Genomic DNA, 18,093 nt, shown 5'->3' on the forward strand with positions numbered 1-18,093 from the left:
TCCTTAAAAAGGTGACCTCAACCCCCCCCCTCCCCTACGGAACAAAATGTCAAATTTTCAAATTTCGAGACCCCCAAAAAAAGTGTCCTCTTACCCCCCCCCCCCCCCCCGCTTCCTCTTTTTTGTTCCCTTTTAGCTCTCCTCTTTCCCTTCCCCCCTTTCCACTTCTTTTTTGGCGGTGGGGGAGGGGGGGGGGGGGAAGAGGCAAGGGCCTTTTGGCCCCCCCCCCCGGATCCACAACTTGTTGGCGGAAAAAATAGTAACTAATATTCCCCTTCTTTTCTTATCTTCTTCCTCTTTTTTTTCCCTTTCCGTTATCTCCTCTTTTCCTTTTTGCTTTCCCTTTCCTTCTTCTCTCTTTTTTTTTTGGCTGGGAGGGGGAAGTGGAAGCAACATCATGGGAGGCAAGGCCCATTTCGGCCCCCTCCCCCTGATCTCTTTCTTCCCCTCCCCCTTTTTCTTTTTCTTTTTCCTCTTCTTTCTTTTCCTTTCTCTCCTCTTTCCCTTTCACATCTTTTTCTTCTCTCTCTCTCTCTCTCTCTCTCTTTCTCTCTTTATTTTCTTCTCGTTAGAGACTTTTACACCATTATTAAGAGACATAATGCGCAATCAAATCAAACTGAGTGATGTTATCGAACAACTTCTCAATATCAATCTTCCATTCTCCTAAATAATCCAACCCCGGGTCTTTATAGGGCACACAAAATGTATCACAAAATTTGGAGCATAGTTTAACGGTGTTGGCACCAAGATTAGTGGCGATGGTTCGTTCGAGACTCATACAGCCTTTATACTGTTTTATTAATGAGATATATCTCGAATCAAATCAAACTGAATGATGATATGGAACAATTTAACAATATCAATCTTCCATTCTCCTAAAGAATCCAACCCTGGGTCTTTAGCCTATAGGGCACAAAAAAGGTAGTACTAAATTTGGAGCATAGTTTAACGGTGTTGGCACCAAGATTAGTGGCGATGGTTCGTTCGAGACTCATACAGCCTTTATACTGTTTTATTAATGAGATATTTCTCGAATCAAATCAAACTGAGTGATTTTATGGAACAACTTAACAATATCAATCTTCCGTTCTCCCAGATAATCCAACCCCGGGTCTTTCATAGGGCACACAAATTGTATTACTAAATTTGGAGCATAGTTTAACGGTGTTGGCACCAAGATTAGTGGCGATGGTTCGTTCGAGACTAATACAGCCTTTATACTGTTTTATTAATGAGATATTTCTCGAATAAAATCAAACTGAGTGATTTTATGGAACAACTTAACAATATCAATCTTCCGTTCTCCCAGATAATCCAACCCCGGGTCTTTCATAGGGCACACAAATTGTATTACTAAATTTGGAGCATGGTTTAACGGTGTTGGCACCAAGATTAGTGGCGATCGTTCGTGTGAGACTCATACAGCCTTTATACTCTTTCATTAATGAGATATATCTCGATTCAAATCAAACTGAGTGATGTTATGGAACAAATTAACAATATCAATCTTCCGTTTTCCTAAATATTCCAACCCCGGGTCTTTATAGGGCACACAAATTGTATTACTAAATTTGGAGCATGGTTTAACGGTGTTGGCACCAAGATTAGTGGCGATCGTTCGTGTGAGACTCATACAGCCTTTATACTGTTGTATTAATGAGATATATCTCGAATCAAATCAAACTGAGTGATGTTATTGAACAACTTAACAATATCAATCTTCCGTTCTCCTAAATATTCCAACCCCAGGTCTTTATAGACACACCAAACGTATTGCTAAATTTGGAGCATGGTTTAACGGTGTTGGCACCAAGATTAGTGGCGATCGTTCGTGTGAGACTCATACAGCCTTCATACTGTTGTATTAATGAGATATATCTCGAATCAAATCAAACTGAGTGATGTTATGGAACAAATTAACAATATCAATCTTCCGTTCTCCTAAATATTCCAACCCCGGGTCTTTGTTGGGCACACAAATTGTATTACTTAATTTGGAGCATGGTTTAACGGTGTTGGCACCAAGATTAGTGGCGATCGTTCGTGTAAGACTCATACAGCCTTTATACTGTTTTATTAATGAGATATATCTCGAATCAAATCAAACTGAGTGTTAACAATATCAATCTTCCGTTCTCCTAAATATTCCAACCCCGGGTCTTTATAGACACACCAAACGTATTGCTAAATTTGGAGCACGGTTTAACGGTGTTGGCACCAAGATTAGTGGCGATCGTTCGTGTGAGACTTAAAAGCCTTTATACTGTTTTATTAATGAGATATATCTCGAATCAAATCAAACTGAGTGATGTTATGGAACAAATTAACAATATCAATCCTCCGTTCTCCTAAATATTCCAACCCCGGGTCTTTCATAGGGCACACAAATTGTATTACTAAATTTGGAGCATGGTTTAACGGTGTTGGCACCAAGATTAGTGGCGATGGTTCGTTCGAGACTCATACAGCCTTTATACTGTTTTATTAATGAGATATTTCTCGAATCAAATTAAACTGAGTGATTTTATGGAACAACTTAACAATATCAATCTTCCGTTCTCCCAGATAATCCAACCCCGGGTCTTTCATAGGGCACACAAATTGTATTACTAAATTTGGAGCATGGTTTAACGGTGTTGGCACCAAGATTAGTGGCGATCGTTCGTGTAAGACTCATACAGCCTTTATACTCTTTCATTAATGAGATATATCTCGAATCAAATCAAACTGAGTGATGTTATGGAACAAATAAACAACACCAATCTTCCGTTCTCCTAAATATTCCAACCCCGGGTCTTTATAGGGCACACAAATTGTATTACTAAATTTGGAGCATGGTTTAACGGTGTTGGCACCAAGATTAGTGGCGATCGTTCGTGTGAGACTCATACAGCCTTTATACTGTTGTATTAATGAGATATATCTCGAATCAAATCAAACTGAGTGATGTTATTGAACAACTTAACAATATCAATCTTCCGTTCTCCTAAATATTCCAACCCCAGGTCTTTATAGACACACCAAACGTATTGCTAAATTTGGAGCATGGTTTAACGGTGTTGGCACCAAGATTAGTGGCGATCGTTCGTGTGAGACTCATACAGCCTTCATACTGTTGTATTAATGAGATATATCTCGAATCAAATCAAACTGAGTGATGTTATGGAACAAATTAACAATATCAATCTTCCGTTCTCCTAAATATTCCAACCCCGGGTCTTTGTTGGGCACACAAATTGTATTATTTAATTTGGAGCATGGTTTAACGGTGTTGGCACCAAAATTAGTGGCGATCGTTCGTGTGAGACTCATATAGCCTTTATACTCTTTCATTAATGAGATATATCTCGAATCAAATCAAACTGAGTGATGTTATTGAACAACTAAACAGTACTAAATATCCATTTTCCTAAATAAACTATCATTACAAAACTAGCTAGATTAGGGAGTGTATAGCCGCTCCGAGGAACTTTTGCCATTTTCAATTCCCTGCTTGTACTTGGCTTCACGGAGTAATTCGTCCTTTATAATGATTCTCTTCATTCCGGAGCAATGTACATGTACTAATGCTTACGAACGTACTCGTGTACTGAGTACATGTGTATATGACAGAGTACGCACGCCGCACGTCTGTGACGTAGGGAATAATGAATATTCATATCGCCCTTAATCTTGGTGCCAATATATGCTACCGTTTTTTCAACTAGGCACTGTCTGAAGTGAAACTCTGGTAAGTAAGATTAACTTGAATCTTTCATTTGATTTCGATGCTGTTATTATGAAGTGCTTGGGTGAAGTTATGCATTCTATCTTTCTAAAGAGGTGTTTTGTCGCAAAATGTTGATTTTAGACATAGATCTAGATCTAGTGCAGTGGAAGGTGGAGCCAAGGGCCAAGCCAAAGCCCGATTACAGCCAACGGATTCTGCGCGTGAACCTCCCCGGAACTCGTGCGTTGGGGCTCGGGCTTGGGCCTTGGCGCGCCATTTTTGGCTAGATTGCATAAGTCATGATTTGCCTCACGTGTCAGATGGAAATCCTCATGGATAGAAAAAGGAAAAAAATGCTGCTGCTGTTGACATGCAAGTTTTGGGTATTTTGCAGAATTTGCAGAGCTAGCTAGACTTCTCCAGCTCCAATGGCTCTGGCCCAGAGCCCGGCCCCCCCACTCAGAGGTCGGAATGACCGCATGCGTGTTGCCAAAATGTCCGGTAAGGTACTTTTCGTGCGACAAAGTCCGGCCCGAGAATTGTAAAAAAAGGGATGTATTTGACTTTTTACCCGGAGATTTCTTTAAAAAGGGGGTATTTTTCTTTTTTTCTCTCATCTCTTTGGACTCCTGAGATCTTATTCCGAATTTAGGGGGGTACATTGAGTATTTTTCCTGATTTAGGGGGGTCTCCAAGGCAGGAAAAGCCTGCGAAAAGCCCGCGAAAGGGGGGTTCGGAAATGATGGCAGTCCTCAGATAGGGGGTGCTTTCAAAAAGAGGGTACGAGCATATGCGTACTCTAAATTAGTGCTGTAACATCACGGATATCTCCAATTCCGTTTAACCGCCAGTCAAAACTGGACGGTTTTCGGTTAAACGATTTTTAAAAATTTTTTTTTTTTAAAGAGAAGGTTGAGTTCTGGGAAGAGGTGAAAAATAATTTGTGAGCATTACTCATTCTTATTATGCAAGTGTGGAAGAAAATCAGTTAAGACATGTTCCTTGAAAAGCATGGCTCTTCAAATGCCCTCATATTCTAAATATGCATGTAACATAGTAAAAATCGGGGGGCCGGATTTTTACGCCACGTGTTCGTGTAGTCCCATATACATCTTTCTGTGCAAGTGTTTGTAACTTTACCAAGACTTGGCCATATTTCTTATCATTTTGATGATTCCAGAACCTTGCAATACACACAAATTCTAATATGCTAGATGATCAACCTTTTCTGGTCGGTTCCACACCGTTTCTTTCACAATGCAATCGCATGACCAGAACTCAACTTCATCTTTAAATAAAAAAAAAATTTAAAAAATTGTTTTTTTTTTTTTTTTTTTTTTTTTTTTTTACCGACTCTGTCGGCAACTTTCATTTAACTGCGAGGTGCATTTAAAGGGGCCGATTTGTGCTTGTGAACTTGTCACAAATAATAGTAACAATGTTGTTTTTAGAAGAATGTGTAAGATCATTAATGTAAATTAAAAACAGTAGAGGACCTAGAACAGAACCTTGTGTAAAAGTTGGATGAATTATTATTATAAACTACATATTGAGATGATGAGATCTATTACAAAGATTACTTTCAAACCAAGATGACAGACAAATTGGAGTGTTGTTCTAGTTTTGGAGTGGTGAGTCAACACACAGATTACTGAGCTGGGAGACATTGCCAGGCATAGTGCCAGGTGGAGGGGCATAAATCGAAACTTAAAAAAAAAAAAAAAAAAAAAATCGGGAAAACGAAACCGTCCAATTGAAAACGGAATCCGCCATGGGCGGTCGGATACCGGACGGTTAAACGTTTGACTACAGCACTACTCTAAATAACACTGAGTGGGGGGCCGGGGCCCAGAGTCAGAGAGCATTTTGTCTTGGACTGAGTAAATTTCAGCTGCGATTAATGTGTATTTAATAAAGTTCTGGGTAAGTTGCAGCACTATCTTACTAGACTTTGTGCGTGTGTGCGCCAGAAAGGAAAGTTCCGAGGGGGGGGGGGGGAGTGGCACTTGTCTTAGATCTTCTTTTACTCTTAGTTTTAGTAAAAAAGAGTTTACTAGTTACAGAAATGTCAGAATATTTAAGAAGACAAGATCAAACTCTGAATCTTGTTACCTGGCTGTGACTCTTTAAGCCTTGTCTTGACACATTTGTTTTAAGAGTCAGCAACTTAATTTTGCTAATCACCTTCTAAATAAAAAAAAAAAATTTAAAAGGAAACTTGTACAATATAGGGCTGCGACATGTAGTCGAACGCTCGACTACCCGCACAGTTGACAACTACTCGAGTACGATTTCTCGTACTCGTATATTCGGCCGCAAAAAAAAAAAAAAAAAATCACTGTCCAGGCCGACGCTTACCCGTGCCAGGGAGAGCGGCGGCCGCTGGCATGATGCTGTCGGTAAAAATGTTTCCCAACTCAAGCACTGTCAAACTCACCACTCAGAAACTGGGACCAAATGTCCGGATTTCTGTTTGGACTCGGAGGAAAATGGATTATTCTGCCATCTTTGGTTTTTAAAACAACATTGTTTACTGTTATTATTGTTATTAAATCGGCGCCTTCAACTGCAACTCGAAGTAATTGCATGCGTTTTCGGCAAAGGACTTGGGATACTGCTCCAGTGGTATAGTGGTGGCAAAAAAAAATCAAACAAATTATAAAAAAACATGGCGTCCGAATATTTGAGTATTCGCTTGTAAGCCTGGGAGTGTACTCAGGTACCTCATTACACTGTTGTGCACAGCCTTACAGACCACAGACTGTCCCAATGCAATAGAGAGACGTTGTTTACTAATACTAGTGCAGTATTGTATAACCATCCAGAAACTTTATGAAATTGAAATTGTGCATGCTTGAAATATGATTACAGCAACTTGGTAAGTTTGGTTGAAATGAGGAAGATGCTTGAGACAAGAAGAAACCAAGGAAATAAGTGTTATGGTATGAAAGTCAGTAACCCCTTCAGTTGTAAAATGGAAAATGCTGACTTTGATTATTGATAAATGATGATGATGAGATCATGAGAATCATGAGACTCAATTAAATACATGAGATACAATAATTATTTGATTGAAGAATGAAGATTATTGGATTGAATTCTATATTGATAAATCAGGAATTCATAGTGTGTCATTAATACTGTAGAGATGAATTTAGGAGCACATGTTGAGTCACGTTAAAGCAGACAGAACTTTGGCAAGAAGGGTCACAGGGTAGAGAGAGAGAGAAAAAGAGAGACAAAAGGTATGTACACGTACATAGAGAAATAGCGAGGAGAAAACTACATGTACATGTATACTCCTTCTCACAAAACTGTTAAGGCCAAACTGGCTGCATGTGGATAATGATGGATCATATTAAGCCCTTAGATGCTACATGTATATTTAGAAATAGTCTAGTATGGTTGAAATTGTACAGTAAAGAACTTTGGTGATAAGATTACATGCTATATAGCTTATCTTTGTCAAAGTACTTGATCCAGTTCAAGTTCTGTTTATGTTCCTTATCTGTTTAAACTTTATTTAGTGCATGAAAAAAGGCTTTAATTAATTCTTCGTCATCTATATTTCATGAGATAGGTTGGAAGTAAAATTAAGATATTGGTTGTTAATTTACGTTAATAATCTTGTAAATGAGAATATTATATCTCTAGAATAAATGACCTTGCTTGCAAGCTATTGTGGATTTTAAATATTTCTTTTGCAATATATCTTTATCATTAATCAAACGATAGGATGAAAGAGGTTATAGCACTTTATATTTGCCTCTAGAGCAACCGATCTTCATTGAGAGCTTGATGCAAATATGCACACTGTCCTCAGTTTCCTTCCAGCTGATAATAACTCATGTGGTTGGTGATATACAGTATCTGCACAATCACATATTTGACCTTTGGTCTCCAAGTAGGTCACCTAGGACACAGATTATGGTCACGTGACTGCTCCAAGCACATCTGTTTGAAATAAATCTGTCTCCATATGATTATATGAGTCTAGTATCTGTCATTGTTTGTCTGATCATCACGCAGATCAGTCTTATCAACATTACGTAGGTGACTTTGTTCAAGGTTGATTGTATTCTCATTTGGTTATTGGTACTCTCAAGTACACTGTGGGATTAAAGTGGCATGAGCTTATTGTAAATCTTTTGTCAAATACTTAGTATATTGAACATGATTTCTGAGCTGCAATTAATTTGTTGAGGGCACTACAACAATATATATCTTCAACCTGTGCAAATTTGTTACCAGCCAGAATATTACAGTGAGATTGGAATACATTACAGGCAAGTTGTTTGTACTTTGTAGCACATTGCACCTTGCTGTTGTGTACTTTTACTGCATGTAGTTGGTATGTAAAAGCTAAAATTTTAATAGAGATGTCTTTAATCAGTCGCATGTCAATCTGGGATTGTAATATTTTGGAACACAGGGCAAGCAGGAATAATGTTGTTATAGCTAATGTTGATTTAAATTTTTTTTTTTCAAATGTCATATTTTAAAAAGAAAATGTATGATTCATAACTTGTTTAAATCCCAATCTTGAAAGTTCAATAGTTTGTCTGTATTGGTAATCTGTGTGATCGAAAGTTAATCTTTTATATTAATACAAAATCTTTACCTCAATATTTTTCAGCTATCCAGCTTTGTCAGTGATATGACACCATTTAACTTCTTTGACGTAATTAGCAATAGTCAGGTTGTAGACATTCAGGAATATTCAAATCTCATTGAGCAATATTTGTTATCTCTGTGTATTTCTATAGATTTATCTAGAAGTGATAATAAGATTCATTCAAGATGAGTGGTCGACTAGCTGGTAAAGTGTGTCTTGTGACTGGAGCTACCAGGGGTATTGGCAAGGGAATTGCTCTGCAGCTGGGAGAAGCAGGAGCTACAGTCTACATCACAGGTAAGTACATCGTGTTAAAAACACTTTGGAGTGAATTTTTATTTATAGGGAATCACATCAGCTGGCAATTTACTCCTATGAGTATAGTGGTGTACATGTACATGTGGATGGCAGGAGAATTTAGCTTATGATGTTTTTAAATAATGCAATCATTCTGAATACTATTGTAAGAACATTTTTTTGTTGTAAGAATCCTGTAACTTTTGCATTATAAGGCAGTGAATTTAGAAGTATCATTACTTTAGGAGTGTGAAGGTTATTCTCCTCTGATTAAGAATGCGTCTGTGCTATTTCAAATTTGTAAATGATTTATTGATGTTATTGCCATGGTTGTGATGTGATGACTCTCTTTTATACATGTACTTCTCTGGAAAAACAAACATGGTGTAAAGCTGAATTGCAAATATTTGAGGACAAATATTGCAACTTCTCAATCGGTGCAGTAAAATTGTCTACATAGGGAGCTGTATTGCATAATAGATTTTCATTACTGGGTGCTAAAATGTTTAAATGCTCCATATGGGGCAGATAATTTAATTAATTTCCATAGACATTACCAGCAATAGTTTGATTATGGTTATTATCTTTAGTATAAACGATTTTGATCATGGTATCGTAGCAACCATCATCTTAATTCAAGAATTATTTTTCTGGCCATCTGTGCACAAATTCTTCTGATGTTTTAGACATTTTTTTATTTCTGAATATTTTTTTATTTTTTTTGAGTTCATTTTTTTTCTTCTATTGTGATTTATTTTGTAGGAAGAACATTGAAACCAAAGCAAGATGGAGTCGGAGGGTCATTGGAAGAAACAGCAAGAGAAGTAAGTCATTCCTCCAATCTGAGAACCAAGTGAACTCTTGTATTAATCAGTTGCTTGACATAACATGAATTTATAAACGGAAAGAGCAAAAGTATATGAAGTTTCTTTATTCCATGGCTGAGATTTTGGCCGAGAGACCTCCAGATTTTAGGGTTATCAAATGCTGTGATTTTCTTACAAGGATAAGATGTAAGACCCCTGTGTTTAACTTTATCCTTGTATTTTCAGAGAACTTAAGCAATTCAGTTGAACGTGATTTTATGACGTGATTCGTGTCATACAGAATGTATGTTCTCTCAGGAATTTATAAACTATAAGTATAAGATGGGAGGCACATATATGAATCCCAGCACAGCACTAATGTCCTTCGGCAAGACATTAATCCACATTTGCCACTTTCCGCCCAGGTGTAAATGGGTACCTTGCACTTGCTGGGGTAATGAGAGTTGCAAGGCCCTCAGGAAGAACAGCATTGAAGATGATTAGACTTCCCTGGGATTAAAAAAAAAAAAATCATTTTCATGTGATATATCTTAGACTTTATTATTTTGTTTTCATTTATTATTCACTCCCTTTCGTGTTTCTCTTTCCTGTAGATAGACGACAGAGGAGGCAAATGTGTTCCAGTCCAGTGTGACCATTCCAAAGATGACCAGATCAAAGCACTTTTCGAAAGGATAGAGAAAGAACAGAATGGCCATCTGGATGTCCTAGTCAACAATGCATACGCTGCAGTTTCTGTAAGTCCACAAAGATACAATTCAATTCAATTCAATTTTATTTTACATCTCTTTAAAAAACACATTGACATGGTACTGTGAAAGAAGGATGAAGGGTGGTGGATGCGAGGGATCAACAGATGATCAACAGGTGATCAACCTTGAATCCTGCATTATCATAACAAAGAAGTGCCAATTTCTGTCAGGCACACTGGTGACCTACATCTATCCATACAATTTCCATACATACTTTCCTTTTGTAAGTATTCTAACAATTCAACATAAAACAGATTACCAAAGTAAACATCACATTATTCCACTTGCATTTGCAATAATATAAATAAACCTGACTCGGCTATGAAATACTTTTTAAGTTCTATAATAACACTGTACTGTATATTAACAACTATTGTACACAAATGAATGTACTGAAAGGTGTGGCGCACAAACACAATCTTAATAGAAACTCATCACTATTTAAACATCAAATAAACAATCTTTCTTATCTTAATATCACAAAATAATACATTCAAAGGAAAAACTAACCTTTTTACCTCCTTATTCTGCTTCTTCGGCATTAAAACACCCAAGGATGCAATAAATTAGAGTAGATTCTCCACAAACAACCAGCTACTCAGTTTCCAGCTACCACCATCTAGCATGTCTATCTAGTCTATGTACAAGTGTACTGCTATATCAGGCAAAGGGTATAATGCATACAAACACACAGAGCACTTATCTGTAGTACTGTGTAGTGTACTTGAAGGAAACTTACAATGTCATACCTAGTCTTGTTTCAAGGCAAAGGTAATACAAATTGTGAATCTGTTTAAACTAAATTCAAATGAACATTCATTACAGTCGATCTTGATTGACTATTTTTTGCATGAGCGCGCAACTTCAAATGATGGTTTTGCTTTGTACGGCCTATAAGCTTACAAGTAATCTTTTTCAAAGAGAAAAATTGCACCACTTCCATCAAATTACTTCTCCACCTATTTGTGGTTGGTTGTTTATCAGTACCGCAATCTATGATATCATAATAAATTGCATAGATTGTTCTGTATCATGTACACTTTAGCTTGAGGTTAATATAACCTTGTACATGCATATTTTAACATATCCTTTAATATTCTTTTGCAGGCTCTTATGGGCGCAGTGAATACCCCATTCTGGGAGCTACCTGAAACCATTTGGGATGATATCAACAATGTTGGTCTGAGGTAAGTACAGGAGACTTGAGGTCTAGTATAGGTTAATCAACATAAGAAAAGTACTTACCGTAATAATCTATTTTATTCCAGTATAGGAAACCATCCAAGCAGCAATATAATATGAGATTAACTTTTCTTGAAATGCCCTCACATAATAAATATTAAATGCGTGAAGATACTTCCGTTTGTGTGTGTTATCCGATGTACCTGCATCAGCTTTTTGAGCCTTGTGCTTTTCAGTTTTAGTGATATATGTATAATACAAAGGTTCGTTCGTTTGTGTCTCCGTAGATCAAGATAATTTCAAAGTTCCTAAATTAAATCTTGATTTTTGGAGTGGTTGCTACAACCGGCCGTGTCAGACAAGTGAAATATATAAATGCCTTTTTTTTTTCAGTTAAAAAATAAACATACATGGTTGACCAAGTTATCATACATATATTAGGGATGCCATGTTAAAAGTCAATATTTTGTCCCTATTTGTTATCCTTTTTGATTGACAGGAATCATTACATATGTTCAGTGTATGCAGCCAAACTGATGGTTCCAGCCAAACAGGGTCTCATTGTGAATATCTCGTCAGGAGGTGGGCTCAGATACCTCTTCAACGTCGCCTATGGGGTTGGGAAAGCTGCGGTAAGTTTCAACTAAAAAATAAGAATCTGGGAATATTTTAATTTACATTCAGTTAATAAAATCATCCCAATTATTTTTATTCAATCTGTATCCATCAACTTCAATCTCCAATGTTCATATGCACTCCATATAGAAAGTGTTATCAATCGGCTGATATGATTTGAAGTTATCTGTAAAAATAAGGAGGAAGTAATGATTAGAAGATGTTATAATCTGTTAAAAGGAAGTAACTAAATCTGAAGGTGGCATTAGAAAGATTATGACAGGGTAATGTTATGGCTTACTCTTTCAACCCCTTATTTTGTTGTCATTATATTTTGAAATGGCACAATCTGATATGTGATATTGACATGACAAAACGGGACAGGGTACTTGCAGATGAGCATGTACATGTACATGTTATACTCCTGAATCAAACATGACATTTTATTGTTTTCCTTGAATAATGTATCCCGCTGAAATGTGTACGAAAGGAACTGTACATCAAGACCACCTGCCTATTAAGACCACTTTTTTTCTTATCCCCCTTGAGTGGTCTCTATATACAGGTTTCAATGCGACTGGACATTGTTTCTTCAAGCATGATCTTTTCTATGTGTACATTATAGGTTGACAGGTTAGCAACAGATTGTGCTCATGAGTTGAAGAAGCATGGTGTAGCAGCGATCTCACTCTGGCCTGGTGCAGTCAAAACAGAACAAATCCTTGAAAAGTTCAAAGATCCCGACATGAGCTTTAAAGTTGGAGGATACGAAGCAAAGGTAAGAATCTGAAAAGGGATTTTGTCCTACATAGTTCAATCTAGGGGGAGGTAGGAGGGGAAGGGGGGGGGGGGGGCAGGAAGGAGGGAAGGGGAGGGGTAGTTGGTTTGTAGTAGCTCATTCAATGTACATAGACTAGGGCATGGTTGAAAATAGAGTTATCTTCAAGTAGAGGGATAGACCCTTTTTTAAATGCTAGTGATTTCAATAGATATGTTTGGAGGGCTTATGCAGAAGTCTGAAATGCCACGGCCTATTTTTGAGAAGAGAGAACCAGAAAAAGGGTATACTGACATTCTAGAAAATGGTCATTCAGTGGAAAATGAGCAGTTTCTAAATGATATTGTCATTGTTAAAATGGAGGCAAATGAAGAGGGCCTGAATGAGCTTCGTACATTATCACACGATCTATACCACTTTGCAGACCTGCCAACCAGTATGATTTAATCGTGTTTCGTACAATTTTTAGAAGTAGATACGACAGTACAATTTTCCTCCATAAAATATGATTTTCTCCAAAAAGAGTTTTGTTTGTTTTGTATTTTGTGTGTGTGTTGCCATTTTCAATGGCAAAATGCCCATTTTCTCCTCTAAATTATACTACATGCATCTCACATCAGAAATTTGGGGATGTTCATTGGTTCAACACCAGTCATGACAAAATCATGCATATTCAACCAATGATCCATACAAAAATTTTCCCGTTTGTAGGAACTGTAAGAGGCAATGATCCATGTTTTTTTTTTTTTTAATACAGTTTTTGTCAGTAAAAATAGAACTTTTGGGATTAAAGAATACCGATTTTGAACTCCATAGGTTGGCAGGTCTGCACTTTGTTCTCAATGTGTTTGTGTTAACGATATATCCCTCTGTGCCCACACCCGCAGCAACGGGACATCTTCTTGATGGGAGAGAGCCCAGAGTACGCCGGCAAGTGCGTGGTCAATCTCGCGGCCGACAAGGACGTCATAAAGAAGACGGGCCGTGTGCTCCTCACGATGGAGCTTGCAGAAGAGTACGGTTTCACGGACGTCGACGGCCACAGGCCGATGAACTACCGTCAGCTGAAGGCGCTGGCCCTGATGGGTGGACACACTTGGGTTGGAGCTATGATCCCTGGCTTCATCAAGATTCCCTTCTGGGCCCTGGCCGCCTTTACTCACAAATTCTAATCGGTCACATTTTTCTCTTTCTAATCATGAAAAACATGGAGGAAGAAAGACCAGAGATAAGTATGTGCAACTCGTAATTATACGTATTCCTATACAATAATAGGAAAAAATCCTACATGCTTGCTATGCAATACTGCCAAAGTTGAGTCATCTTTATACATACTTACAACATTGAAAGTTGTAAATAAACTTGTGAATTGAATCTATAGAGAAAGTAAAAAGAATAAAGAACTGACCACTCTCTTATTGCAGTAAAAAGATAACATGTACATGCAAACATCTCTATCACCAGTGCGTTGTTATGTAATGATTATTAGTGCAATTCTTGGTTAAAAAATCTTTGCTATTGCTGCAAATAATGTAGAGATCACTAAATACAGAATGGATTACTGTAAATGACTGAAATCAACGACATGACGAATAATCAGGTATACATTTTACTAATGTATTCAAATCTACTATTTCTTACTACAACCATTCTTAATTATCTTTCCATCTGTTGGAGCCACAAAGGCATTAAATTTGTGTTACAGAATATGGGTTAAATGCCCTTTTTGCTCCAAACAGATAGTTTTGTTCTTCTTCATTTCCATAGAATTGGTTTGTATGCATACTAACCATGTGTATTTTCCAGAAAAGAGTAAGAGTAAAGAGGGTCGAGTTAAACAAGGTATTATTTATGTTTTTGAAGTATTAATCACCCTATCTTGGAATATATTTTAAACCAAAAAAAACTAAATTATGTATCTGTATAAGATTAAAGTTTAGTAAATACAGCATCATTTGTCTTAATCTTATAATTGACATCAAAACAGCTTTGTGAAATAGACAGTGGTCACTCTGATTTTGAATATAAGTGGTCATCATTACTTGTTTTTATTCAAATTTGTAATTTACTCTATGAAACATTCCTAAATGTAATGAGAACAAATTGTTATTTTGTTGTACGTTTTATACCAAAGAAGAAGGGGATATTCTTAAAACTAACTGTACAAATGCCCAAATGCTTCTCTGGTATATTTTGTGTTAATTCATGTGCACTATCCTGTGCAGATTAGCAATTATTGAATCCAATGGCCGTAGTAATGATAACTACATTGTAAAGCACCTATAAACACTGTATTAAGCACTATACAAATGTTACTTTTATTATTTTAAGCTGTCACTTCTTATGACTTTTTATAATGGCCATGCATGTATTTCAGCAGTGGCTTAATTCATTGAATCTCTTTGTCAGCCTTTTTTTTTCTTGTGATGAAATTGTCTTATTTATGTGAGTCAAGATGCCAAATTGAATTGATACCAAATACTTAATGTCTAACAAAACAATCATGTATTCTTCTCTATACAAAGATAAGTAATATTTCTTGCCTCGCGTAACTAATGTAGAGTGTAGATTGCGCTTCCTCTTTTAGTATAGGAACTTGTATGTATGCCTGACGTAAGGACAAGATGTGTAGTATACTGCTCATGATATTTGTAATTACATAATTGACTCCCTTTAGATGGCATGTTAATACAAATGCTGATCAAAAGTATGTGCTTCTGTATACTACGTAGTGCATGGACATTTGTACTGTTTATTATTTGAATGAAAATAATGAATAGTTTAAAAAAAATATTTACAATATATTGTAATATCAAAGTAACAATTGACACAATGTTAATTATTATATTTTTACATGTACATGAATGGCAAGTGGGTGTGTGAAGTATGCATCTGCACCTAAAGTGTACTCACTAATCTCTGTGTCGTTGGATACAGAAAAATGATCAGGCGTAAATTTGAGAATATTTTCACTTATGTAAGTCTTTTAAGCAATAATCACAGTTTTTTCTTATGTCTGATTATCAGGGCCACTGTTCTAAAAGGAAAAACAAAAGTGTTTCAATTTCAGGGCCTACAATGCCTGAAATCAAGTTATAATATATTTCAAACAATTGGTTTCCCTTTTTAAATGTAATATTTTGTAGTCTGTTATTTTTTAATTACTTTCCAATGCCCTTAACTTGAAATCTAAAGCAAATAGCAATATTGATAATTTTGGTTCACTATGCAGTATAATTGTACATTTGTTTAAAGTGTATTGATAATAGTGTTTTTTAAATGTAGTTGATTGACTCTGCTGCCAATTGTGTCTTATTAGACAATCAGATTTAAATTCTTAACATTGTAATTTTATTCAAATATATGAAATACAGGTATATTGATTCATATTTTTTGTCAAATTGTAATCTGTGTTGCATACAGAGTTTTTTTTAAATTATTTTAGCATTCATATAATTCTTTTAATGAATATACAAAGTGGAATGACTTAAATATTAACCAAGATTTTTAAAAGGAATATGGAAGTTAGGTGACTTTGGAAAAGGAGAGAGGGACAGTGGGAGAGAAAGAAAGGAAAAAGAGGCTGAGACAGTTATACGTAGAGTGAAAGAGAGAGAGAGAGAGAGGAAGGTGGGGGTGGGGTTGGAAGAGGGAGCGGATTTAGAGTTACGGTTGGGGGACGGGGTGATATCTAGAAGAAAAATAGGGGGTTGGGAAAGATGCACACTAATATCATCGTCTGTGTACATCTTTGTTGAACATGATTTCTTGGAGAAGAATAAATGTCGCCAGGCTCGGACCCGTAGCCCAAAAAAAATCCAAAGTTTTAATTTATTATCCGTGGAATAATAAAAAAATTGGGACCAAGCATGAAGAAAGAAAATTATTGAAAGTGACATTTATTGAAAGATCAGTATAGGCGCCGTAATGAAAGAGAGAATCTCCTTTTTACCTCGGTTCATTGGCCTGTGATGTCATAGATCTCTATATCTATTCAGTTTTTTTTTTCTTCTGGTCTTTGGAAGAAATAGAGGATATATTGTATGACTTTCTAAGGAAATTCTATTAAATATATATTGTTATCCGCCTGATAAAAAAAATATGGTCTCTTGAATATTCCTGTAGTAATGCAGTTGCGGCATCATTTCATGTTGACATGCATGCCAGCTTGACCAAATTGTCAGCGTATATTATGTTGAAGAGTCAGGTTGGGGAGTTCTTAAATATGCCAATGTGTGTGTGAGAACTGGATAAATACTGATGGCTGCATGCATATATGCATCTTATCTTTTATGTCTTTTTTCCCCTTCAATAATTAGAATAAAATTAGTATCCTGGGGGCCGTATACCTATTTTCGTTATTCCGTTAATCACTACAGCCATTATTTTTCCAGGGGCAAAGGAACCAGGGTGGGGGCGGCCCCTACGTCTTAAGTAGACACAAGACCGCGATATTTGCAGTAAAATAATGCCGTTCGCATATCCATGCACTCTCTTCTGAACATACTAGCTAGGCCTATAATGTATATAAGTCCGTTCTATTTCGATATGGACCCGTTTTTATAATATTAATAAGCCTGAACAATGATACGAAGCATCGTTCATTCTTTGACTTATATCATCACGTTTCCATGTCTTGATTCCCCTCTTCCGTACATGCAAAATATGATAACTTCAGTTAGAAAAGGAGTAGCCTATACCTTTAGATGCAAAGCTAGCCGGGCCGCGATATGAAACAAATTATACAAGAATATGGTCTAGAACTAGGAGTTATATTTATAACATGAGTAAGCGCTTATTTGGCAATTAAGACGTAATGTGAGAAACAGAAGCGAGCGAGTGCATTTCCAATACGGCTCAGTTTTTTTGTTCTTCTTCATTTCTCTTAATTTGGACCATTTTTCTTGCAAGATTTAGGCCTGGTTATTCTTTAGGTAATCGCAAAGAACAATTACATAGTTTTAAAGTTTTCCCGTTGTGACGGAATGGCGCATTCTGTCATTTACAAAAATACTATATCTGTCCTTTGCTGCTTTGTTGTGAGTTTGTATTAAAAAAAGTCCATCCTGATATTAAGTTGGTTTAAAAGAAGCAGAAAAATGAACTTGAAACAGGTCAGTGAAAGGTTAAAACAAACAAGTAAAAGTTAGAAGTTATGAATTTTTGAAAGTTCATGTACAGTTAATCAAACACTAATTGGCAACTTAAGACAAATTTCAATCATGCATTCAATTTGGAGAGTGGCTCGATCACAAGATACGGTACGTCAGTGTTAAAAACGATAGTTATGATAATAACTGTAAAGAAAACAAAAA

At 36.5% G+C, this 18,093-nt stretch overlaps 1 protein-coding gene across 3 annotated transcripts; it reads left to right on the forward strand.

Annotated features, from left to right (window-relative positions):
* The first annotated feature begins 3,696 nt into the window (after positions 1 to 3,696).
* Positions 3,697 to 16,165, forward strand: LOC592990 (dehydrogenase/reductase SDR family member 1). Of its 3 annotated transcripts, none has more exons than XM_030975513.1 (8): positions 3,697 to 3,733; positions 8,479 to 8,624; positions 9,387 to 9,448; positions 10,045 to 10,188; positions 11,311 to 11,390; positions 11,885 to 12,017; positions 12,626 to 12,778; positions 13,666 to 16,165. In XM_030975513.1, exons 2-8 carry the CDS (start codon positions 8,513 to 8,515, stop codon positions 13,948 to 13,950), a joined length of 969 nt encoding a protein of 322 aa, XP_030831373.1. In that variant the 5' UTR covers positions 3,697 to 3,733; positions 8,479 to 8,512; the 3' UTR covers positions 13,951 to 16,165. The 3 variants fall into 3 exon arrangements, with proteins under 3 accessions (XP_030831373.1, XP_011671460.1, XP_797581.2); XM_011673158.2 differs by lacking the exon at positions 3,697 to 3,733 and adding an exon at positions 7,738 to 7,761; XM_792488.5 differs by lacking the exon at positions 3,697 to 3,733 and adding an exon at positions 7,807 to 7,998.
* The last annotated feature ends 1,928 nt before the right edge of the window (positions 16,166 to 18,093 follow it).

This window comes from Strongylocentrotus purpuratus, unplaced genomic scaffold (assembly GCF_000002235.5).
Source record: "Strongylocentrotus purpuratus isolate Spur 01 unplaced genomic scaffold, Spur_5.0 spur5_scaffold_8, whole genome shotgun sequence".
Classification (NCBI taxonomy): domain Eukaryota; kingdom Metazoa; phylum Echinodermata; class Echinoidea; order Camarodonta; family Strongylocentrotidae; genus Strongylocentrotus; species Strongylocentrotus purpuratus.

Excerpts from the sequence above, each read along its gene's own strand:
- LOC592990 (XM_030975513.1), top strand. The coding sequence starts at position 8,513 with ATGAGTGGTCGACTAGCTGGTAAAGTGTGTCTTGTGACTGGAGCTACC. Across the intron at positions 8,625-9,386 it reads AGCTACAGTCTACATCACAG|GAAGAACATTGAAACCAAAG; the intron begins GTAAGTACATCG and ends TTTATTTTGTAG. Across the intron at positions 12,779-13,665 it reads TTGGAGGATACGAAGCAAAG|CAACGGGACATCTTCTTGAT; the intron begins GTAAGAATCTGA and ends CCACACCCGCAG.